Raw genomic sequence first — 22649 nt, 5'->3', positions numbered from 1 at the left:
TGCTCATTTGAGACACTACTTCCTCACCCTCAATCTGTATTACAAATTCAACCATACTGTGATCACTCATTCCGAGAGGATCTTTTACTAGGATTTCGTTTATTATTCTTGTCTCATTACACAGGACCAGATCTAAGATAGCTTGCTCCCTTGTAGATTCTGTACATACTGTTCTAAGAAACAATCCCGTATGCATTCTATGAATTCCTCCTCCAGGCTAACCCGTTAGATTTGATTTGACCAATCGATATGTAGGTTAAAATCCCCCATGCCTCTATTATTCCCTTGATTATTGTCCGCCCCACCGTGAAGTTATTATTTGGGGGCCTATAAACTATGCCCACCAGTGACTTTTTCCCCTTACTATCTCTAATCTCCACCCACAATGATTCAACATTTTGTTCATTAGAGCCAATATCATCTCTCACAACTGCCCTGATATCATCCTTTATTAACAGAGCTACCCCACCTCCTTTCCCTTCTTGTCTATCTTTCCGAATTGTCAGATACCCTTATATGTTTAATTCCCAGTCTTGGCCACCCTGCAACCATGTTTCTGTAATGGCCACCGAATCATACCCATTTATAATGATTTGTGTCATCAACTCATTTACTTTATTTCAAATGCTGCGTGCATTTAGGTAAAGTGTTTTAATACTAGCTTTTAAACCATGATTTTTAGTTTTGAACCCTCCTGCAGCCCCTTTATATTCATACATATTGTCCCTTCCTATCACCTTGTGGTTTACACTTACCCCAGTGCTATTCTGCTCTGTTGCCTCCTGCCTTTTGCATTCTTTCTTGGGATCCTGTTCATCTGTGCTCTCACCCACTCTAACTAGTTCAGAGCCCTCTTCTGGGTTCCGAATACTCCTTGCATTGAGGCACCGAGCTTTCAGGCTTGTCTTTTTATTACACTTTGACCCTTTAGAATTTTGCTGTACATTGGCACTTTTTGTTTTTTGCCTTGGATTTCTCTGCCCTCCACTTTTACTCATCTCCTTTCTGTCTTTTGCTTCTGTCTCCATTTTGTTTCCCTCCGTCCCCCTGCATAGGTTCCCATCCCCCTGCCATATTAGTTTAACTCCTCCCCAACAGCACTAGCAAACACTCCCCCTAGGACATTGGTTCCGGTCCGGCCCAGGTGCAGACCGTCCGGTTTGTATTGATCCCACCTCCCCCAGAACCGGTTCCAATGCCCCAGGAATTTGAATCCCTCCCTGCTGCACCACTGCTCAAGCCATGTATTCATCTGCGCTATCCTGCGATTCCTACTCTGACTAGCACGTGGCACTGGTAGCAATCCCGAGATTACTACTTTTGAGGTCCTACTTTTTAAATTTAGCTCCTAGCTCCTTAAATTCGTCTAGTAGGACCTCATCTCTTTTTTTACCTATGTCGTTGGTACCAATGTGCACCACGACAACTGGCTGTTCTCCCTCCCTTTTCAGAATGTCCTGCACCTGCTCCGAGACATCCTTCACCCTTGCACCAGGGATGCAACATACCATCCTGGAGTCTCGGTTGCAGTCGCAGAAACGCTTATCTATTCCCCTTACAATTGAATCCCCTATCACTATCGCTTTCCCACTCTTTTTCCTGCCCTCCTGTGCAACAGAGCCAGCCACGGTGCCATGAACTTGGCTGCTGCTGCCCTCCCCTGATGAGTCATCTCCCTCAACAGTACTCAAAGCAGTGTATCTGTTTTGCAGGGGGATGACCGCAGGGGACCCCTGCACTCCCTTCCTTGCACTGCTCTTCCTGCTGGGCTTCCATTCCCTAGCTGGCTGTGGACCCTTCACCTGCGGTAAGACCAACTCGCTACATGTGCTACTCACGTCATTCTCAGCATCGTGGATGCTCCAGAGTAAATCCACCCTCAGCTCCAATTCCACAACGGGACCGTCAGGAGCTGGAGGCGGATACACTTCCCGCACACGTAGTCGTCCGATGTCCCTGAGTTCCCACATGGTACAGGAGGAGCATATCACGTGACCGAGCTCTCCTGCCATGACTTAACCCTTAGATACACTTAATTTGGCGACAACAATGTTCATAGGTTACTTACTGATATAAAAAAGAAAAAGAAAAGCTACTCACCAATCACTTACCCCTTTGGCTGTGACGTCACCTTTTGATTCCTTTCTACTTTTTTGCTTTTTCTCCTGGCTGGAGCTGCACCAGCTGGGCCTTTTGTAGGCCTCACCAATGCCACGAACTCCCGCCTCTGACTGCCGCCGCCTCTCGCTGCCGCTGGGCCTTTTGTAGGCCTCACCAATGCCACAAACTCCCGCCTCCGCCTCTTGCTGCCGCTGGGCCTTTTGTAGGCCTCGCCATGCACCTCGAGCTCCCACCTCCGATCTGCCGCCGCCTCTCGCAGCCGCTGGGCCTTTATAGGCCTCACCACGCACCTCGAGCTCCCGCCTCCGATCTGCTGCCGCCTCTCGCAGCCGCTGGGCCTTTTGTAGGCCTCACCACGCACCTCGAGCTCCCGCCTCCGATCTGCCCCTGCCTCTTGCAGCCGCTAGGCCTTTTGTAGGCCTCACCACGCACCTCGAGCTCCCGCCTCCGATCTGCTGCCGCCTCTCGCAGCCGCTGGGCCTTTTGTAGGCCTCACCACGCACCTCGAGCTCCCGCCTCCGATCTGCCCCTGCCTCTTGCAGCCGCTAGGCCTTTATAGGCCTCACCACGCACCTCGAGCTCCCGCCTCCGATCTGCTGCCGCCTCTCGCAGCCGCTGGGCCTTTTGTAGGCCTCACCACGCACCTCGAGCTCCCGCATCGATGTTGCGTGTACCTTCAGTCGATTGGGTCACAAAGAGGTGGCTGAGCGAAATTCCTGTGGAGGAGGTGATGGTGTGCATCATTAGCTGCACCTTTAATACTTTTACCATTGTACTTCGTGAAGACAGCGTAGGCTTTTACTTACTTTATGTGTTCCTACCAAAATTGTTTTGTTGCTTTGAACGCATTGCGAGCATTCTGTTTTCAAAGACATTTACCTGCAGCTGATTTTAACAGTTTTTTTTTTACCCGAATTCAGATTAAAAAATAATATCCAAAAGCCTCATCTTAATCTTGACAGCAATTATTCTCTGGGTTCTCAAAGTGTGTTATTGCCCGTGAACCTAATCCTGTGAATTCTGCCTTTTATAGACCAGTTACTGCACACACTTTGTGTTGATCGAAAGCAGTTTTGGGCTTTAGCCAACAGAAGGTCAGATATTTCTCAGATTCTTTCACCCAAATCAAATTTAAGCCAGTGGTCCCTTGGCTTCACCTCATCGGTTGAAAGATAATTGCACCTACTGTGAAGCAAAGTCCAAAAGCCTCCTGAACTGACATCAATACAGTAAATATTGAGAATGGAAGGTCCTTGCTGTTAACAGAGAAGCATGTTTGCTAAATGTGTCAACAATTCAGGTTTGCTACAGTAAGTTTGTTTTTTAAAGCCATCGCAGAAGCAAGATCTCCATGTAAATGTAATTGGATGAACTTCCCACTTGCCTAAAGTAATATTTATTGCAAACAGATGTGGCAGACCTGGATATGCTAATGCCATGGTTACAGGAGCAAAGCTGCGTGAGCAGCAAGAACCTTCCATCATTAATACCTACTGTTCTCTACTTTCTGGTTCAAATCAAAACAACAAAAATGGTTGCGAAGGCAAATGAGCACCAAAATCAAGTAGAAAACAGCGCTGTAATATCTTTACATTTTACTGTTAATTCTCCGCTTAATAATCATGAAATTGTGCTTCTCCGTTTCTGAACTGCTTTATGGCTTTAGTTACTATAAAGTTATCAAAAATTATTTTGGCAGATCTTTTGTGAAAGACCTTGACATTTTGAAAGGTGAAGTCATTCAACAGTCAACGGATTCTGCCTTTTTTTTGATGGTTCTGACATTTTTAGGCACTAACTCTTGTACCTTTCATGGCTCATTAAAATAAAGGAGATGCATATCCATTCCCAGTTTCTGGAGCATTGTTTCAATCATTCTTCCACTGAGGCCGCATTGTCTAAATTGCCATGTTGTTCCAATTATTAGTGGATAACTGCACATACACTGCAGTGATTCCTGCATCCTATTCAGTACTTGAGGTACACAAATTGAATCCATTACTCAAAACGTTCCATTTAAGTCCTGCTTTGAAACCCATGCAGAGTTTACGTTCAAACCTGTTACAGAACAATCAGACATTACAGTCAAATTCAGAAAGTATTATTTTCACTGTGATTCAAGCCATTGTGTTCCATCTTTTGTATCTAACTTTAAAAATAAGAACTCTAAATAATATTTGATGTTTTGTTTCAAGATAGACATCAGAATAATAATAATAATACTACAGTCCTTATAGAAATGACAAGAGACTGGGAAGAATCTGCTGGTGTTTTGTGATGCCTGGTCTTCGCATGACCATTCGATAAACATTTTCAACCTTTCAGTGTTGGGGATAATGATTAATTTGCAACACCTAAAAGTATTCACTGAAGCGCTGTTTCCTTTTGAAAGTTTATTTTGTAACAAGACATTCTGTTGGAGATGATGCAGATTTTATCCGTCCAAATTTAAAATCCTAGTTTAAATTTCAAAATACAATTTTTCCTGGTTTTTATTCTCTGAGGCAAAGACAATTGGTAACGTCCAGCTCTGATCTGCTTTTGTCCTTTGCATGATTCCTTTGATTTTCCTCTTCACTTACATCTTCTGTAACTTGATATCATTATTTGTGAGATGTTCACTCAGGATCAAGAGTTTATTCTTGCGATGCCATAATTCTGTATAACTACAAGGTAGCAGCAGGGCAGTACTTTAAAGATGAGGCTGTGGAAACATACCATTTGGTCTAACTTGTATGTATTGGCATTGTATATTGAAGAAAGGGAAGCTTTTTTTGCTCATTGTTGTAAGTACGAGTGTTTTCATCTGTATTGCTCAAAGAGTTCATTTACATTTTCTACAAACTGCCTGTTGTTCTTTGGACTTTTTCCAACTCTCCTGTTCATGCCTAGACTGCAAACAGATGATCCAAAGCATGTGTCTTTATACTCTGTCGTGTAAGGGTTAGATGCCCGAGTTTTAATCCTTGCATGTTCCATGTTTTCCTCCAGTAGCTTTTCATTGCCCACTGCTTGTTTCATATAAGAAGTGGGCAGATATATATTGTGACAGGCACAGAGTTAACACTGCAGTTCAATGTAATGTCTCTGTACTCCAAAGCCGGAGAGAGCTTGTGGAATATAACCGAGGAGCTGGGAGCTGAAGGCAGCAGTGGCACCAGATCTGCCTACTCTTTCAGTCCATGCCCTGGTTATTTGAAGTCTTGTAGCATTGCGAAAGAGAGATGGATTTCTTCATTACTGATGCCCAGAATATCCTACTCTTTTTTTCTTTTCGCAATCATGTTTGGTGCAAATAATGTAGCTCAAAAACTCCAAAAATGCATTGAGAGTTGGACAAGGTGTTTAATCATACGTCTATCTGACTCAGCATGACATAACTATAATAAGGCTGATTTTCTTTTGCCCTCCTCCCATAGTGTGCCCAAAACAACTTGCAATAGAGTGTTAAAATGGGTGCTCCTGAATGGCGCCGTATATGAACTTCCTATTCAGGTCTTTCTGATGTCTGCACCTGAGTGTGCCTAAAGACAGTGCAATAATGCAAATTTCATGCTCGTGAATGATTGAAATCTCTGCTCTCGGATTTCCAAAATGTAGTTTGAAGGCCAACTACTCGGGTGAAAACTGACACAATTGACTCCAGAGCCCATACTGCAATGCTCTCTGTCTTAAGGCTCAGGCTGGTATGGTGAAGAAAGGATTTTTTGACCCTGAGAATAAACAATGGTTTCGCGTTGCACTATACCATTGGTGGAGACGCTCTCCTTTGAATTAAATCGAAACCCTATCCACCTGTTCAAGTGGATGGTAATGGTCCCAAAGCATTCTTCAGGGAGTTTCTCATGGTGTCTTGGCCACCATTTTATCCTCGACCAACACCAACAAAAGCAGAATAATTATTCACCTCATTGTTCTTTGTGGGGTTCTGTTGCATACAAATTGGCTGCTGCTATTGCCTGCACAACAACACTGACTGCATTTAAATATTAATTTGTGCAAAATTCTTGGATATTTTTCTCAGATGTGTATGGTGCTTAAAAATGCAAGCCTATCTCACCTTGTATTGATCTTTCTTTCTGGCACTGTGTCTCACTCAGTTATTTCTCTGACACTCGCTCTGCCTTTCTCTGAAATTCCAATTATTGACACTTGCTGAATGTACTGCACCGTGGGTAGCTGAGTCGATGAAAACCATAAAGTTACAGCAATATTGATACACATTTTTGATCATGATGAAGGTTCACTGAATTGAGATTTTGAATTTTTTGTGGAAATGTTTGCTTTTTATTAATGTTGGAGATATTACATTCAATTCCTTTGTCTAAATCATTAATGTATATTGTAAATAGCTGGGGTCCCAGCACTGAGCCCTGCGGTGACCACTAGTCACTGCCTGCCATTCTGAAAATGACCTGTTTATTCCTACTCTTTGCTTCCTGTCTGCCAACCAGTTCTCTATCCACGTCAATACATTACCCCGATACCATGTGCTTTAATTTTGCACACTAATCTCTTGTGTGGGACCTTGTCAAAAAGCCTTTTGAAAGTCAAAATACACCACATCCACTGGTTCCCCCTTGTCCAGTCTACTAGTTACATCCTCAAAATATTCTAGAAGATTTGTCAAGCATGATTTCCCTTTCATAAATCCATGCTGACTTGGACCGATCCTGTCACTGCTTTCCAAATGCGCTGCTATTACATGTTTAATAATTGATTCCAACATTTTCCCCACTACCGATGTCATGCTAACTAGTCTATAATTCCCTGTTTTTTCTCTCCCACTTTTAAAAAGTGGGATTACATTAGCTACCCTCCAATCCTTAGGAACTGATCCAGAGTCTGTAGAATGTTGGAAAATTACCACTATTTCTAGGGCCACTTTCTTAAGTACTCTGGGATGCAGACTCAGGCCCCGGGGATTTATCGGCCTTCAGTCCCATCAATTTCCCGAACACAATTTCCTGACTAATAAGGATTTCGTTCAGTTCCTCCTTCTCACTAGACCCTCGGTTCCCTAGTATTTCCAGGTTATTTGTGTCTTCCTTTGTGAAGACAGAACCAAAGTATTTGTTCAATTGGTCTGCCATTTCTTTGTTCCCCATTATAAATTCACCTGATTCTGACTGCAAGGGACCTACATTTGTCTTCACTAATCTTTTTCTCTTCACATATCTATAGAAGCTTTTGCAGTCAGTTTTTATGTTCCCTGCAAGCTTACTCTCTATTTTCCCCCTCCTAATTAAACCCTTTGTCCTCCTCTGCTGAATTCTAAATTTCTCCCAGTCCTCATATCTGTTGGCTCACTGTCCATTCTTTCCTGACAGCTTTGTGAATCGCTTTGGTTTGCTTTTCTAAATTGAAGGTGCTACAAAAATGCAAGTTATCATTATTGTAATAGAGCTCCCCTCGTGGACTTTTGCTACATCTAGTGCACTGCTGTGATAATGCAACTACTGATGTAAATAATAAAAGGGTCATATGGCAAAGTCACATGATGACAGGTTTCTGCTACAAGAGCTATCATGTGTGTGTTAGTGATGTTGTAAGAATATATCACATTGGCAATGAGGATAGGATTTCTGGATTCCGTAGCTGGAATTTTTGTTGGTGGATGTTCCTGCCAAACAACAGAGATTTTGAGAGGTTCTTTGTGGCAAAGTCACATGATGACAAGTTTCTGGTATTAGAGCCATCTTGTGTAGTGTGTGTGTTAGTGATACCTTAAGAATATATCGGTTATGTATACATTTATTGCTTTCTGCCAAAGCCACATGCCAACTGAAATTGATCAACAAAATATTTAAAACCAGCATTGATGTTGCAACTTTCTGCAAAGAGTTTTAATTTACAACAAATAATTTGTTATACTTCTTTAAAAAAAAATGGAAGTATTCCCAGGTATAGATTTTAGAGATGGTTAAACAGTACCTCAGGTCGGTTTCTGGGAAAAGATTGAAATAAATTCGGTGACAGCAAAGTTCACAAAATGTCTTGTCTTTTCTTACAGAGACTTGCAGAAGCCGCAGAGGAATCTCAGAACAGACATGCATGGAGAGAAGAATTTGGGGTAAGGCTGAAGTCTCCCTTTGCTCCACACTGTGCCCTTTAGGTGTGATTCTGCCTCTGGCTTCCCAGCATTTGTAGCAGGGATCTACAATTGATGTGCACAATACGTGGTGATTGAAAATCAATGCTCGTCTCTTTGTACTTTGTTTTGAGCACCGATCAAAGCCGTGGAGCTGTGACCAGTTGTCTGTCATCCGTCAATGCAGCAGTGACCTACTTTTCAGCAGTAACTAAGACTTTGTTGTTACGACTTCTGTATCGATCGATCCAAGAGTAGTTAATTATTAAATCTAGGATTCATTTTCAAAAGCAATCTGCCAGTCAGTTCTGTACATCTGAAACCAATTGATTGATATTTTCACAAAAGCAACATACTGTGGATGCTGGAAATCTGAACTAAAACCACAAAATGCTGAAAAAACTCAGCAGGCGAGGCAGCATCTGTGGAGAGAGAAACTGAGTTAACGTTTCAGGTCAATGACTCTTCTTCACAACTGGGGAAAGTCTGACAAATGGTCATTGACCTGAAATATTAACTCTGTTTCTCTCTCCACGGATGCTGTCTGATCTGCTGAGTATTTCCAGTATTTTCTGATTGATATGTTTGTTTTGTTCTGACGTTTTTAATTTATTTGAACCCAATCCTTATCTTCCTCCCTCCACCCCAACCTGCCCCACTCCCAATTTTTTCTCCTCCTTTACTGAAGACACTTGGATAAATGTTCCTGTCCATTGGGCCTCGGTGGAGAAAGTAAGTAAAGTGGGCACAAAACTATTAAATCGTGTCTCCATGCTACTACACAGCCCAAGGATTTCCAGGGGTTCCTAATATAGGTAGGAGTGTCCCTGTGCCTGGAATAGGCGTGTTGCCAGGCCGCCCACCTGACTTTCAATATATCTGTGGGGTATGCCAAAAATCCAGGCAGCGGGGCTTACCCTCTATGGACCAGAGGGGGTCCCAGGACCACCCAGCAGATCCATGGCTTCTCAAGTGTGCTGTGCCCCTGTCTTGGGCTAGTCATGGGCCAGAGCAACCTTGAGCATCTTGCCTACTGTATCTTTTCCCCCTTTCTCCCTTCCTACAAAGAAAATGCCTGGCAGTCAATTTAAACCTTGATATTACAGACTGACTTCAGACCAAGAGCTCACAGTAGGGAATGCAAAAACATGAGCCTTACTCTGATATATTGTGCAATTAATATCAAAGGATATGAATACAGATGGAATTTCAAACACACCGCCAAAAGAAAGCACAGCATATGCTGCATGGAGGACAATGGATTGATTTCAAAACTGTAAGCTTGATGAGAAATTCAAATTACATTGGAGCCTTGAAATCCTCCCACAGCATGTACTGTTTTTATGGGCCCAGGTTTCGGGCCGCGCCTAGAATGGCGCAGTCCCGACCTGGACGCTCGTTTTTCACGCCACAAAGTGCGCCTAAAAAAAACTTCCAGATTCTCCGGCTCCCTGCTGGTCCACTTGAGTCAGGCACGGCGCAACACGAGCTGTAGGGGGCGGAGCCAGGTCCCTGCGCTGCAGTAGCTCCAGGCGCCCAAAACTGTGTGGGAGGGGCCCGAAGCACGCAGCCCCTAGCCCTGGCCGAATGGCCTCACTGGGGCTGCGTGAATAAGGCTGCCTCCCACGCCCAGCTCCTGCTTCCTCCAGACCGGACCTGACCCGACTTGACTCCCGCTCCCATCCCCCCCCCCCCGACCCGACCTCCGCTTCCCCCGCTCCCGACCTTCCCCCCCACCCCGACCCGACCGACCTCCGCTCCCCGTCGATCTCCCACCCCCCCCCCCCCCGACTGACACCTCCTCCCCTCGATCCGCGCTCCCGACATCCCCCCGGACCCCGGACCCGACGCCACCTACCTGTCAATCCGGTAAGTCTAAGCTCGAAGTCTTGGGCCCGCCCGGGCCTGGCCCATTCAGCCCCCCTCTCCTTTCTTTCTCTCTCTCTCTCTCTCTCTCTCTCTCTCTCTTCCCCCCTTCTCTCCCCCCCCTTCCTTCCCCTCCCCTCCCTCCTTTCTCACCCCCCCTCCCCTCCCCTCCCCTCCCTCCCTTCTCACCCCCCTCCCTTCCTTCTCACCCCCCCTTCCCTTCCTTCTCAGCCCCCCTCCCCTCTCATCCCCCCTTCCCCCCACCCTCTCTCCCCCACTACACCCCCCCTCCACCCCTCGTTGTCAGAAACACAGCCACTGACAGACAGAGAGTGAGAGAGACACACACAGGCAGACAGAGAGCTAGAGACACTGACAGAGATACACGGGGGGGCGTCCCAGCACACTGTTGGAGGACTCCTGGTGCTGCAGTCAGTAAGTAGAAAATGTTTTATTTATTGATTTTTTTTTAAATGTATTTTTTATTCATTTTCTTTGATTGATTTATTGGTTGATTTATTGATGTATTTATCATTTATTATTGATGATGACTCTTTTTGTAAAATTGAAGTGTTTAATGTTTGTAAACTTCCCTTTAAACCCCCCCTATTTCCCTACGCCTGATTTATAACCTACGCCTGATTTTCTAAAGTGTAGACAAGGTTTTTTCGAACGTACAAAAATCTTCACTTACTCCATTCTAAGTTAGTTTGGAGTAAGTTTTCACTGCCAAAACTTTGAAAACAGGCGTAAGTGGCCGGACACGCCCCCTTTTGAAAAAAAATTCTGTTCCAAAGTGAAACTGTTCTAACTGACTAGAACTGGAGCAAACTAAATGCCGAAAATTTGAATTTCTAAGATACTCCATTCTACACCAGTTGCTCCAAAAAATCAGGAGCAACTGTGGCCGAAACTTGGGTCCATAATGCTGCGGAATGCATGCATGCAATGTTGCTCCATTTTGTTTTTAATGCTGGCTATAAGTGAAATCATTGCAGTGCACAAAGTTGGTGCATGAAACAGACAGAGTGACAGATTAATGACTGTAACAAAATCACAAACCTTATCGAGAGATAAGATAGTTGACTGCTAGTAAATAGTTTATTCTGTGCAGTATTGATCCATTGTTCATAAATGCCAGTGTCTTATTTAGCTCTTGTATTTCCAATCGTATTAACACCCAATGGATTATCCATTACTGTGGTTTCCCATATAAATTACTGAAGTAGAAATCCATTAAGATCATGGCTAGATTGGAAGTGAAAATATCTAAAGGAGCTGTATACTCCTACCTTGTCTTTTATAATAATTGGATTTTCTCGTGGCCTGGTGTTGAAGGTGCTCTCCCTCATCTCAATGCTCTTGGATGAAATTCTGGCAGTCTGACCTTTGACTTTGTGTGAAGTGATTTTTCTCATATTTCATCTGTACCATTTGTGCAGACACCTGTGACAAACCAGTCTGCCTAACGTGTCTGTCTCTGCTCAATCAATGAGTGCTATTCGGGCCTGAAATGCGAAGCTGGATGACGAACACAATGGGTTTTTTTTGTTGCGTAGTTCATTAATCAGGATTCAGCTAGCAAAACCCTGCTGATGTTTAGCTTGTGCAGTTTGGGACCCTGGTGCTGTTGTCTATGTTTCAATTTTTATTTTGTTCCTGTGCAATGTTCCCTGTAATTTATTTTGGTGCGGGGTCTCTTCGACGGGCTGTGTGGCCCATTCAGATTTTTGCGCATGCGCGGTTTCTTGCATTGAAAAGCTGGTGAGCAGCCTGCGTGGGACCTCTAGACTGCTGCGCAGCCATGCAGCTTAGCGGAAACATTGTTGCCATAACTATTGGATTGATTTTTTGATTCAGGTTAGAAAATGTGTTCTGCTCATTTGAAAACGATAACCTTAAGAATTACCATTGGTGGAGTTTTGCAACAAAACCCAAAATGCTGGTCATGTTTTCCTCATTGGAGAATGCATACATATAAAAAGGTTTTAACCATCATGCGCTATGGACAAGTTCTTCTCCGACCACTGACAGGTGTACTTGTTTAGCAAAGCCCCTTCCTGAGATCGACTCTCTACTTTTGACATCCTTGTTAATTGATTGACTGAAAAAGCACCCATTAGCTTTGAGTTATACTGAAGTGTTGCACTGTGTATCATAATACATTTAATCACAATGCACTTTTAAGATGTCAAATGTTAAATTAAGGGGTACAGTAGCCTTTCAGATAGTTGTACCATCAATATTCTAAATCGCCTACTCATCACAAAATGAAACCCCTATTTAACAACTGACTCATTCCATTAATTCCTATGTGCTGCTGGTTTTGTTTTCACACTAAATCATCTTGTGTCCAGTCCATGCACTATCTTCTCGAAGAAAACAAAAGGAATAATTGATTCAAATGAAATGAGCAGTTCCTGAATTTCATGAGCTATTAGCTACTATGCTTATGCTGATAGCTAATCGTTGCTTGGATTTAGTGAAATATATATTGCTTCAACAGGTCTACTGGACATTCATGCAGCTCTGCTCTGTGGAGTACTGGTTTTCTATTATTAGAATTTATGCTTTAGAAATGGAAATGTGTGCCAAGATGGAAATGATCTTATAACATCAGCTTGCAATACACATATATATGAATGGAACATTTCAAAAGGAAACATAGATTTTCCTGGTAGAGTGATTTATTGATACCAAGCGAGGAGGGAGGTGAGAGTGTTCAGTGGAGGTTGTATATCAGCTTTTACAGGACAGGATGGGCTGAACGGCAGTTTCTCCTTACTCTCCTGCCTTCTGATGTTCTTATACTTGATAAATTCTAACGTCTCGTAGTACGATATTAAGAAAAATTAATTAAGCTTTGTTACCAGAAAGATTGTTTGTCATTAGTCAGTCATCTGTGAATATATTATAAGCCCAGTTCATTACATGTGAGGCTGTTATCCTCACAATAATACGCAAACCCTAAGCATGGAATTACTCTTTAATTCCACATTTTCACCATTATTGCCTGTCTATGGGTAATAAAGTCGAATAACTCTTCTCAAACACAGACGCCTCCAGTGGCTTGGTCACCGATATAGAATGGAAGATGGGTGCATGCCAAAGGATCTGATGGGTGGAGAACCTGAGGCTGCTTCAAGGCCACTGGGCCGATTAAGCTCAGGTTCAACCAAGATTGCAACAGGGACTTGAACATTTTCAACATTGATATCACACGTTGGGAAGGGGCCAAAGTTAGAGGAACACAGAGTTGTCAGAGGGTTGTGGGGCTGGAGAAGTTTACAAAGTTGGGAAGAGCGAGACCACAAATCAATTTACATACAACAATAAGAATTTTTAATTTGAAAGGTTGGGGGACAGGGAGCAAGTGAAGGTCAGTGAGCACAGAGGTGATGGCTGAAATAAAAACAGAAAATGCTGCAAGCACTCAATAGGTCAGGCAGCATCTATGAAGAGAGAGAGTTAACGTTTCAGGTCGATGACTTTTTGTCAAAACAGTTCTGACGAAGGGTTATCGACCTGAAACGTTAACTCTCTTTCTCTCTCCACAGATGCTGCCTGACCCGCTAAGTATTGCCGCACTTTCTGTTTTGATTTCAGATTTCCAGCATCTGCAGTATCTTGCTTTTATAGAGGTGATGGCTGAGCTGGACTTGGTGTGGGATAGGCTACAGGTGCACAGTTTTGGAGGGTGGAGGTTGGGAGGGTAGCCAGGAGAGCATTGGGATAGTCTGAAGGTGACAAAGACAAGGATGAGAGTTTCAACAGCAGATAGGCTGAGGCAGGGGTGGAAGTGGGCAATGTTGGAGGTGGAAGTAGGTGTTTTTTGTAATTGCGAGGATACAGGGTCGGAAGCTCCTCAGTGGTGGATAGGATGGCACAGTTTGATTCAACCCATGACAGTGGCTATGGAGGAGGGTGAAATTGGTGGTGAAGATACGGAATTTGTGGGCAAGATAGCTTCAGTCTTCCCAGTGTTTAACTGGAGGAAATTGAAGAACTGCTGCGCATGGAACTGGATCCCAGAACGAATCATCATTTTCAGGGAAAAAAGGAAAAAATATAACAGGGGAAAATTAGAAGACAAAACAGTGAACATCTATTTTCTATACATTGGTATATCCAAATATGGCAAACTGCATAGTTTTGTGTTTATAAATAAAAACTATTTCGAAACTTCTCCATGCTGAATGGAGGAAAATTTATTATTCCTTTCTTCGTGCATAAGAAAGGAAGAATGTCTGTAAATAATTAGCTACTTCAGATAAACTGACTGCACCCAGTACAGGTTTACAAGTGCAGTCAGAATGCAGCTATGGCGTTATGTAACATGCATTCAATTATTTTAGGCCGAATCAAACTAAGCAGTAGAAAGTACCATAGCAAATTGATGCTTAATATCCACAGACTGGCAATAAGAACATAAGAAATAGGAGGAGGAGTAGGCCCTACAGTTCCTCGAGCCTGCACCGCCATTTAATACGATCATGGCTGATCCGATCATGGACTCAGGCCCACTTTCCTGCCCGCTCTCCATAACCCCTTATTTCCTTATCGGTTAAGAAACTGTCTATTTCTGTCTTAAATTTATTCAATGTCCCAGCTTCCACAGCTCTCTGCGGCAGCAAATTTCACAGATCCACAACCCTATGAGAAGAAATTTCTCCTCATCTCAGTTCTAAATGGGCGGCCTCTTATTCTAAGATTATGCCCTCCAGTTCTAGTCTCCCCTATCAGTGGAAACATCCTCTCTGCATCCACCTTGTAAAGCCCCCTCATAATCTTATACATTTCAATAAGATCACCTCTCATTCTTCTAAATTCCAATGAGTAGAGGCCCAACCTACTCAACCTTTCCTCATAAGACAACCCCTCATCTCTGGAATCAATCTTGTGAACCTTCTCTGAACTGCCTCCAAAGCAAGTATATCCTTTCATATATATGGAAACCAAACTGCACACAGTATTCCAGGTGTGGCCTCACCAATACCCTGTACAACTGTAGCAAGACTTCCCTGCTTTTATACTCCATCCCCTTTGCAATTAAGGCCAAGATTCCATTGGCCTTCCTGATCATTTGCTGCATAGTAACCTTTTGTGTTTCATGCACAAGTACCCCCAAATCCCGCTGTACTGCAGCACTTTGCAATCTTTCTCCATTTAAATAATAACTTGCTCTTTGATTTTTTTCTGCCAAAGTGCATGACCTCACACTTTCCAACATTATACTCCATGTGCCAAATTTTTGCCCACTCACTTAGCCTGTCTATGTCCTTTTTAGGATTTTGTGTGTCCTCCTCACACATTGCTTTTCCTCCCATCTTTGTATCGATGGCAAACTTGGCTACGTTACACTCAGTCCCTTCCTCCAAGTCGTTAATATAGATTGTAAATAGTTGGGGTCCCAGCAATGATCCCTGCGGCACCCCACTGGTTACTGATTGCCAACCCGAGAATGAACCATTTATCCCTACTCTCTGTTTTCTGTTCGTTAGCCAATCCTCTATCCATGCTAATATATTATCCCCCATATAATGGTAAAAGGCTCATGCACAACACTCCCAGATTAGCTCCTGTAGTAAGGACTACACATTAAAGTGACACTGTTGCCACTGAAAAACATTTGGCAAAACTTCTTGTGCGTGTTCTATAAATGATCCAGTGCATCTTCATGGAAAACAAAATCACAGTATATTCAAAGTTTAACCCTGCCCACAAAATTGCATCACAACAGTTTGAAGATTGTCTGGGCGTTGGTTAGGGTGACCATATTTTCTGAACCGAATCTGTGGACACACAGCCCAGGGTGGGAGCGCAGCAAAGTTGTCAGAATATAAAATGTAGGATGCACAGTATAGCGAGGCAAAATAAATGTGCATATAATGAGCGCGGATGTGACTTCACAACTAGCGCATTCAGACACTTGACCATCCCCCCGTGACTGAGGTCACTGCCCCCACAGTGTGTAGGATTAGCCCGTTCCCCCCTCTTTCCCCAGTGACTGTGACCAAGTCCTCCCCCGCAGACTCTCCCTCCCCCAATCCGGTTGCCATGCTCCCAGGCGCTTCCGGCTCTGGCAATCCAGCAGCACGAGCCTGGCCAGAAACTCCGAACTAACAATCAGTGCATGCGCGGAAAGACCCGCCCGGTCGCACATGCGCAATGAGCCACTCTGCCCATTGTACGTTGTTGTTTAATTTAGCCTTAGAGCCGCAAACTGACAGCTCAGCGGGTACACTCACAGCCCGGGGGTACACACTCACAACCCAGGACGGGTTTTGTGAACCTTCTGTGGACATTTTTTCCGGGGCACATCCGGGGAATGTCGGCGGAAAATGGGGACGCCTGGTCACCCTAGCGTCATCTGCACTGTAAGCTCTCCTGACACCTAATACGCCAACTTGAAAGCTGAGTTTCTGAAGCAGATTGTAGCTGGCTCTTTTAAGGAACATACTATACCTAAAACCTCCCAAAAGATTGACAGTGCCCCTTTTAAATAATCCAGTTACTACACAGCCTTTCACTGTGCTGTGAAATTTATATTGTTATTGATTTTTTTGATGTAAAGACTGAATGAAAATGTTGAAAGACGACTTACTCAGATTTCACTTGGGTTCATGTGTCTGTGCTGGTAATGGTTCAGGGGAATTCTTTTACAGTTTCAAAACCTTTCCCCTTATGCTTAAAGGGAAAATCTTGCCTTTTATTAGTTTCTCTCTTTAGCAGACTTTCTCCATCATCGATGTAAAATAGTGACATTTAAAAAAAAAAGACTTTGGATCAGTTGAGTCTTAGGGGCACTTACTGGGGCTGAAATTCAGGGTCCGGATAAGGCCCGTTACCAGCCATGCGGCGGAATTGAGTGGCTGCCACGTTGCAGTCAATGGGTCGCCCCGATCCAAATTCAGCTCGGGGATTTTTCAGCCTGTCCCCACTTCCGCCCCGCCGTTGCCGACCGCCGCTAGTGCGTCATCTAAGCGCGTAACGCTGATCTCCAGCAAACTTACCTGCAAAAATCTTCGCTCCACGCGGGGTGCCCTCGACAGCTTTTACTGTCTGTGTACCTTGTTCTGTGTGTATGTGGTATGGCAGCGCAGCGGCCCTTCAAGGGGGAGGGCACACTGCTGGGACCGCCATGTTTTTATTTTTGCCGGACGACTTCCTGATCGGCCGGCCAATTGTTGCCCTGGGTTCGGCCGGGCCGGCTGAAACTCTCCCTGGAGGCCCAATGGCTGGAGCTAAATGATCGCCTGTTCTCTCCCCTTTAAATGAGGGGAGAGACATGGTGACGCACACGCGCAGTGGCGTGACAGCGGCGGAGACTCGATCCCGCGCTAACTTCCGCCTCTCATCAGGACTCACCGCTGCACTTACGCCCCCATTATGACCGACTTCTGTTCTTGTCGAAAAAAAGCAACGAAGAACTGAATATCGGTCAGGAGGCGAGCTCTTTCCATGTGGCGGTAAAACCAGATAAGAAATTGTAGGTGTGCCAGGTTTCTGGGGTGCCTGAACTTCGGCCTCACTATCTTTACGATATTCTTGATGTGTTGAAAATAGTGACAAGGTAATCTTTCTTTTTAAAGGCTTATCTGTCAACTCCTTGGCATAGAAAAAAAATCAGGTCATCAAATGTCACCTTTGGCTTATTTCTTTGCACAGTTTAAAATTGGTGCACTGTATTTTAAGCAGCTCACATGTCGGGCTTGAAAGTAGATAGCTTTGACATTCAATCCCACTCTGGTAGTCCACCAGCTCATGCTCCTGCTCGGCAGTAACATCTGCTGCCTGTGCTCACTGCTCCCATCCCACTTGTTTCTTGCCCTCCTCCTACTGCCTGTCATCATGTCAAATCCAACAACTTGTGTTTATATAGCAACTTTAATGTAGGAAAAATAAAGTCCCAGGCATTTCACAGAAGCTTAATCAGACAAAAATTGACACTGACCCACAGAAAGGGATATTTGGAAGGATGACTAAAAGCTCAGTCAGAGAGGTGAGATTTATGGAGGGTCTTCAAGGAGGTGGGGGAGATGGAGAGGTCTAGAGCTTACGGCCAAGATGGCAGTAGATACGGCAACTCGTGGTGGAGTGAAAGGAGTGAATTAGGCATAAGAGGCTAGAGTTGGAGGAATCCAGAATTCTCAGCGGCTTGTAGGGATGAAGAAGATCACAGAGCTAGGGAGGGGTGCGGCCATAATGGGATTTAAACTTGAGGATGAGAATTTTGAATGAAAGGTGTCAGGATACTTGGAGCCAATGTAGGTTAGTGGGCTCATAGGTGATGGGTGAATGGGACTTGGTGTGCGATAGGATACAGACAGCAGAGTTTTGGATGATCTGAAATTTATGGAGGATGGGAGCATTGGAATAGTCGTGTCTGGAGGTAAGAGAGGCAAGCAGTTTTGATAGCAGATGGGCTGAGACAGGAGTGCAGACTGATGGAAATGGATTCTGAAACATCATTGCATTATAGTTTGGAAAGCCTTGAAGCCTAAATATTTATCAGTTCAGAGGTTACACTTGGAATCAGGAAATCTTGAATGAGCCAACCTCTTTTTAGATTGCTTGTACTCCGGAACGATTGTAAATTCTCTTTGCACTGCCAGATGGTTGAATAATTGAATCAGAAGAAATAACAGAAAGTAAAGAATTAAAATGTTACAGAATTCAACTGAATTTAATAATATAGTGAGGTTTGGCACGCTTAGTGCTGTCCTGAGCCTGAGCTGTATTGTGATACTGGACCTGCTTTATAACACACAGACTGTGTTGAGCATACACTTGATTCCATGCCCATGGCAGTGCAAAAGAATAGGTCGATAGTTCAGTTGCCCTGTGGTCAACATCAAACTTAGTGATGCAGCCATATTGGACAACAGTAGTAGCGCTGCTCGCAACTTTTAATTTATTTATTGATTCATGGGATGTGGGCGTCGCTGGCGAGGCTGGCATTTATTGCCCATCCCTAATTGCCCTCGAGATGGTGATGGTGAGCCGCTGCCTTGAACCATTGCAGTTCATCGTAGCAGTTTTTTTTGAGACAACGGAGTGGCTTGCTAAGGAAGTCGCAGAGGGCAGTTAAGTTGCTGTGGGTCTGGGATCACCTAAAGGCCAGACCGGGTAAGGACAGCAGATTTCCTTCCCTAAAGGGCATTAGTGAACCAGATGGGTTTTTACAACAATCCCGTAGTTTGGTCACTATTTTTTTTAATTCCAGGTTTATTTCATTAACTGAATTGAAATTCCCCCAGCTGCCGTGGTGGGACTTGTGTCTCCAGATTATTAGTCCAGGCCTCTGGATTACGAGTTTAGTAACATAACCACTATGCTACCGTATCAGCTGCGATGGATGTTTTGTGATCCAAAATCTCTCTGAGAGGCCATTAAGGCCAGGGTTGTGCCGGCTTTAGGAAGGATTCCAAGATCTTAAGAGGACACGTCAGGAGCTAACCTCCAGCAGTGGCATGCATAGAGAAGCATCAGCTGAACAATTAGCTGCAGGCTCTCCCTCTGAAAGCAATGTGCTCGCAGTGACTTCAGTGAACAGCACTCCTAGTACTGATGCACACACATCAGAATTGGTTCCAGATGAAGATTGTGGTCTTTCTGAATCAGAGCCACTTAGCTCAGCAGTTGCACACTTACTCGTACACCCTCAGCTGGGGTGATGCAGAAATAATACCCAGAGGCAAACCAATCACAAAGGTTAAACAAAACTGGAAAACACATTGAAAAGTTGCACCACATCTAGTTATTTACAAAATAAAATTGTCACTTTTAATGTGCTACACCATCGAAGGTGGCCATTCAGCCCATTGTAGAATCATACGAGGTAATTTTAACCACACAAAGCGGATAGGTTGGGGTCAGGTGGGATATTAAAATTTTTTAAATCCCGAACGCAACCCCAACCTATACACTTCCAGTTTTAAATGAGGCGGGATGGGAGGTGCGCAACCAACCTGCTCCCAGGAGGCGGGTTGGATATTGAAATATTAAACTGAGGCTACATGCCTCATATTTAACCTGTCTACCAGGTTTAACTCTGGCCGGCCGAGTTTCCAAGGCCTCGGGAAACCTGGCAGCTGAAGCGGAGTGAGGAGTGCTTCACGGTAACGGTAAGTGGCCTTACAGCACTGCTTGTGGGCCAGGAGGAGCAAGAGTGCTCCTCCACCCCCCCCCCAACGGCCCCCAAGCTTACCTTCTTCCCTGCTCGCCTTTGGATCTACCCCCTCCCCTCTCAGACCCTCCCCTACCCCCCCATTCAAAGATCCCTCGTGATTGGACCTCCTGGGGGCAGGGATTGGCAATCCCCCTAATATCCAGACCTCTGCTGCCCCCCCCCCCCCACACTCCCCCCCCCACCGCCCCCCATACACTCCCACTAACCCAGCTGCAGGCTCCCTACCTGCTCCTGGGGCTGTGGCCTCCTCAAGAGCATTCCTGGCCTGACAGGGAGCCAAAGCTTGCCGATCAGGCTGGCTTCTGGGTGGGGAACCTGCTGGAAAAAAAAAGATGCAGGCTGTGGAGTCAAAGCTCCAGTGTGTGGGGAAACCCAAACCTCCCCACCCCCTCCCTGCCCCCCTCCCCCTGCTCACACAGCCTGTCCTAGTTAATTCTGTGAACCTATCTGTGCTCTTCCCATCTACTATGGCCTTTCTCACAGTATATCATGCTGCCAAATTTAGTATTGGTAAACTTCAATACCTTCAATTCCTCTTGTACCTATATCCAAATCATGTAATGAAATGGAAAACTAAAGAAGTCACAGCACAGATCCCTGGAGCACACTACAACTCATATCCTGACTATTTGAAAAAACATCCATTTAGCCTTATTCTTTATGTACTGTCCCCTAGCCATCCCATTATCTATCAGCCACATTTGTGTTAATATCATGCACTTCAATTTTGAAATACCTCCTAAAAATTCACATGTAAAACATTTGCTGCATTCCCTTTATTTATGTGCACTGTTATAATGTCCACTTGTGGAGCACACCAAAGTACTAGATAATGAAATCCTCTCTCACTTGTTTGCTGCGACTCATCTGCTGACTCTGACGCCCCTTTTCATGCCTTGCATCTGCTTCTGATTCAGATCCACGGTGAGGCCTCTGGCATGGCACGCTAACACAATGTTGTTCCCCCTTCACTGCGCCATTGTAAGTCTCCCTTTGGCCAAAGTATCGGTTGCATTCAAAATATCAGCTCAATAAGGGTTCTAGTTCCCACATGTGTATGATTATATCCAATGGTTGTTGCCATTGTTGTACCTCATTGTTGTACCTGATAAAGTGTGACATCCCCACTGACACCTGGGAGTCCCTGGCCAAAGACTGCCCTAAGTGGAGGAAGTGCATCCGGGAGGGCGCTGAGCACCTCGAGTCTCAACGCCGAGAGCATGCAGAAATCAAGCACAGGCAGCGGAAAGAGCGTGCGGAAAACCAGTCCCACCCCTTCCCTCAATGACTAACTGTCCCACCTGTGACAAAGTCTGTGGCTCTCATATTGGACTGTTCAAGCACCAAAGAACTCACTTCAGGAGTGGAAGCAAGTCTTCCTCGATTCCGAGGGACTGCCTAGGATGATGATGACCTCATAGCCCAATCTCTAAGAAGCTATACACCCATCTTCTTCAAACAACTGTGTCATGTTTAGTTTGTGGGAATGGGTTACTTTCTCCCAAGTATTCACATGAGCAACATACTTTCCCACATTGCAACAGTGATTAAACTCCAAAAGTACTTCATTGGCTGTAAAGCGCTTTGAGACGTCCGGTGGTGGCGAAAGGCGCTATATAAATGCAAGTCTTTCTTTTTCTTTCTCTCCAAGTAGACATAACGGGGTAGAATTTCCGCTTTGGGTACAATTGGCAGGCTAGAGGGGCTCAAAACCAATCCAGTCTAATACATTCACAGAGAGCGTATTTATCCCAGAATTCCAAGAGAGACTAGGGAGGAGATTTGTGAGGCATTGGCACTCATTATTAGGGAGTTACTGGACACTGGGAAGGTGCGGGTAAATTGGAAACTGGCAAATGTGGTGCCCATATTCAAAAAAGGGGAAAAATCAAATATAAGCAACTTACCCAGAAATGCTGGAACCAGCAAGTCAGGCAGTATATATAAAGAACAAAAGTGTTGACGTTTCAGACATAGTCCTTCATATGCACTTGAAGTGCTGCAACCTACAAGTATATGGACCAAGAGTTAGAAACTGGGATTAGGTTGGATAGCTCTTTTTCGGCCAGCACAGATATGATGGGCCGAGTGGCCTCCTTCTGTGCTGTAAGTTTCTATGGTATCCATTAGTCGTACTTCAATCCCATTATGTGTGAATGCACAAGTGGTACAATAAAGTTTGGAAAAAAATCAAAATGCAAACTATAAGCTGCCAGTCAAAAGTTTGTTAGAGCAGTTATGTTGAGGTGAGGGCATATACTAATTGGGATGTCCCAGCAATTGGTGTTGGGACTACAATTGTTTCTAGTTTACATTAGAAATCTAATGCAAATTTTTCAAATTTGCAGATGGTTCAAAACTAGAAGGACACTGAGACTG

General features: G+C 44.5%; 1 protein-coding gene across 3 annotated transcripts in view; it reads left to right on the top strand.

Annotated features, from left to right (window-relative positions):
* LOC139278518 (voltage-dependent calcium channel subunit alpha-2/delta-1) overlaps positions 1 to 22649 on the top strand; it is a 794302-nt gene that overhangs the window by 261274 nt on the left and 510379 nt on the right. For all 3 annotated transcript variants that reach the window (XM_070897372.1, XM_070897370.1, XM_070897371.1), the window contains exon 4: positions 8135 to 8194. In XM_070897372.1, coding sequence (XP_070753473.1) covers positions 8135 to 8194 — 60 coding nt within the window. The remainder of the gene's footprint in view (positions 1 to 8134; positions 8195 to 22649) is intronic.

The sequence above is a fragment of the Pristiophorus japonicus genome, chromosome 13 (assembly GCF_044704955.1).
Source record: "Pristiophorus japonicus isolate sPriJap1 chromosome 13, sPriJap1.hap1, whole genome shotgun sequence".
Lineage (NCBI taxonomy): Eukaryota > Metazoa > Chordata > Chondrichthyes > Pristiophoridae > Pristiophorus > Pristiophorus japonicus.
The sequence above is the reverse complement of the archived record's forward strand: the minus strand, read 5'-3'. Positions and strand labels throughout refer to the sequence as shown.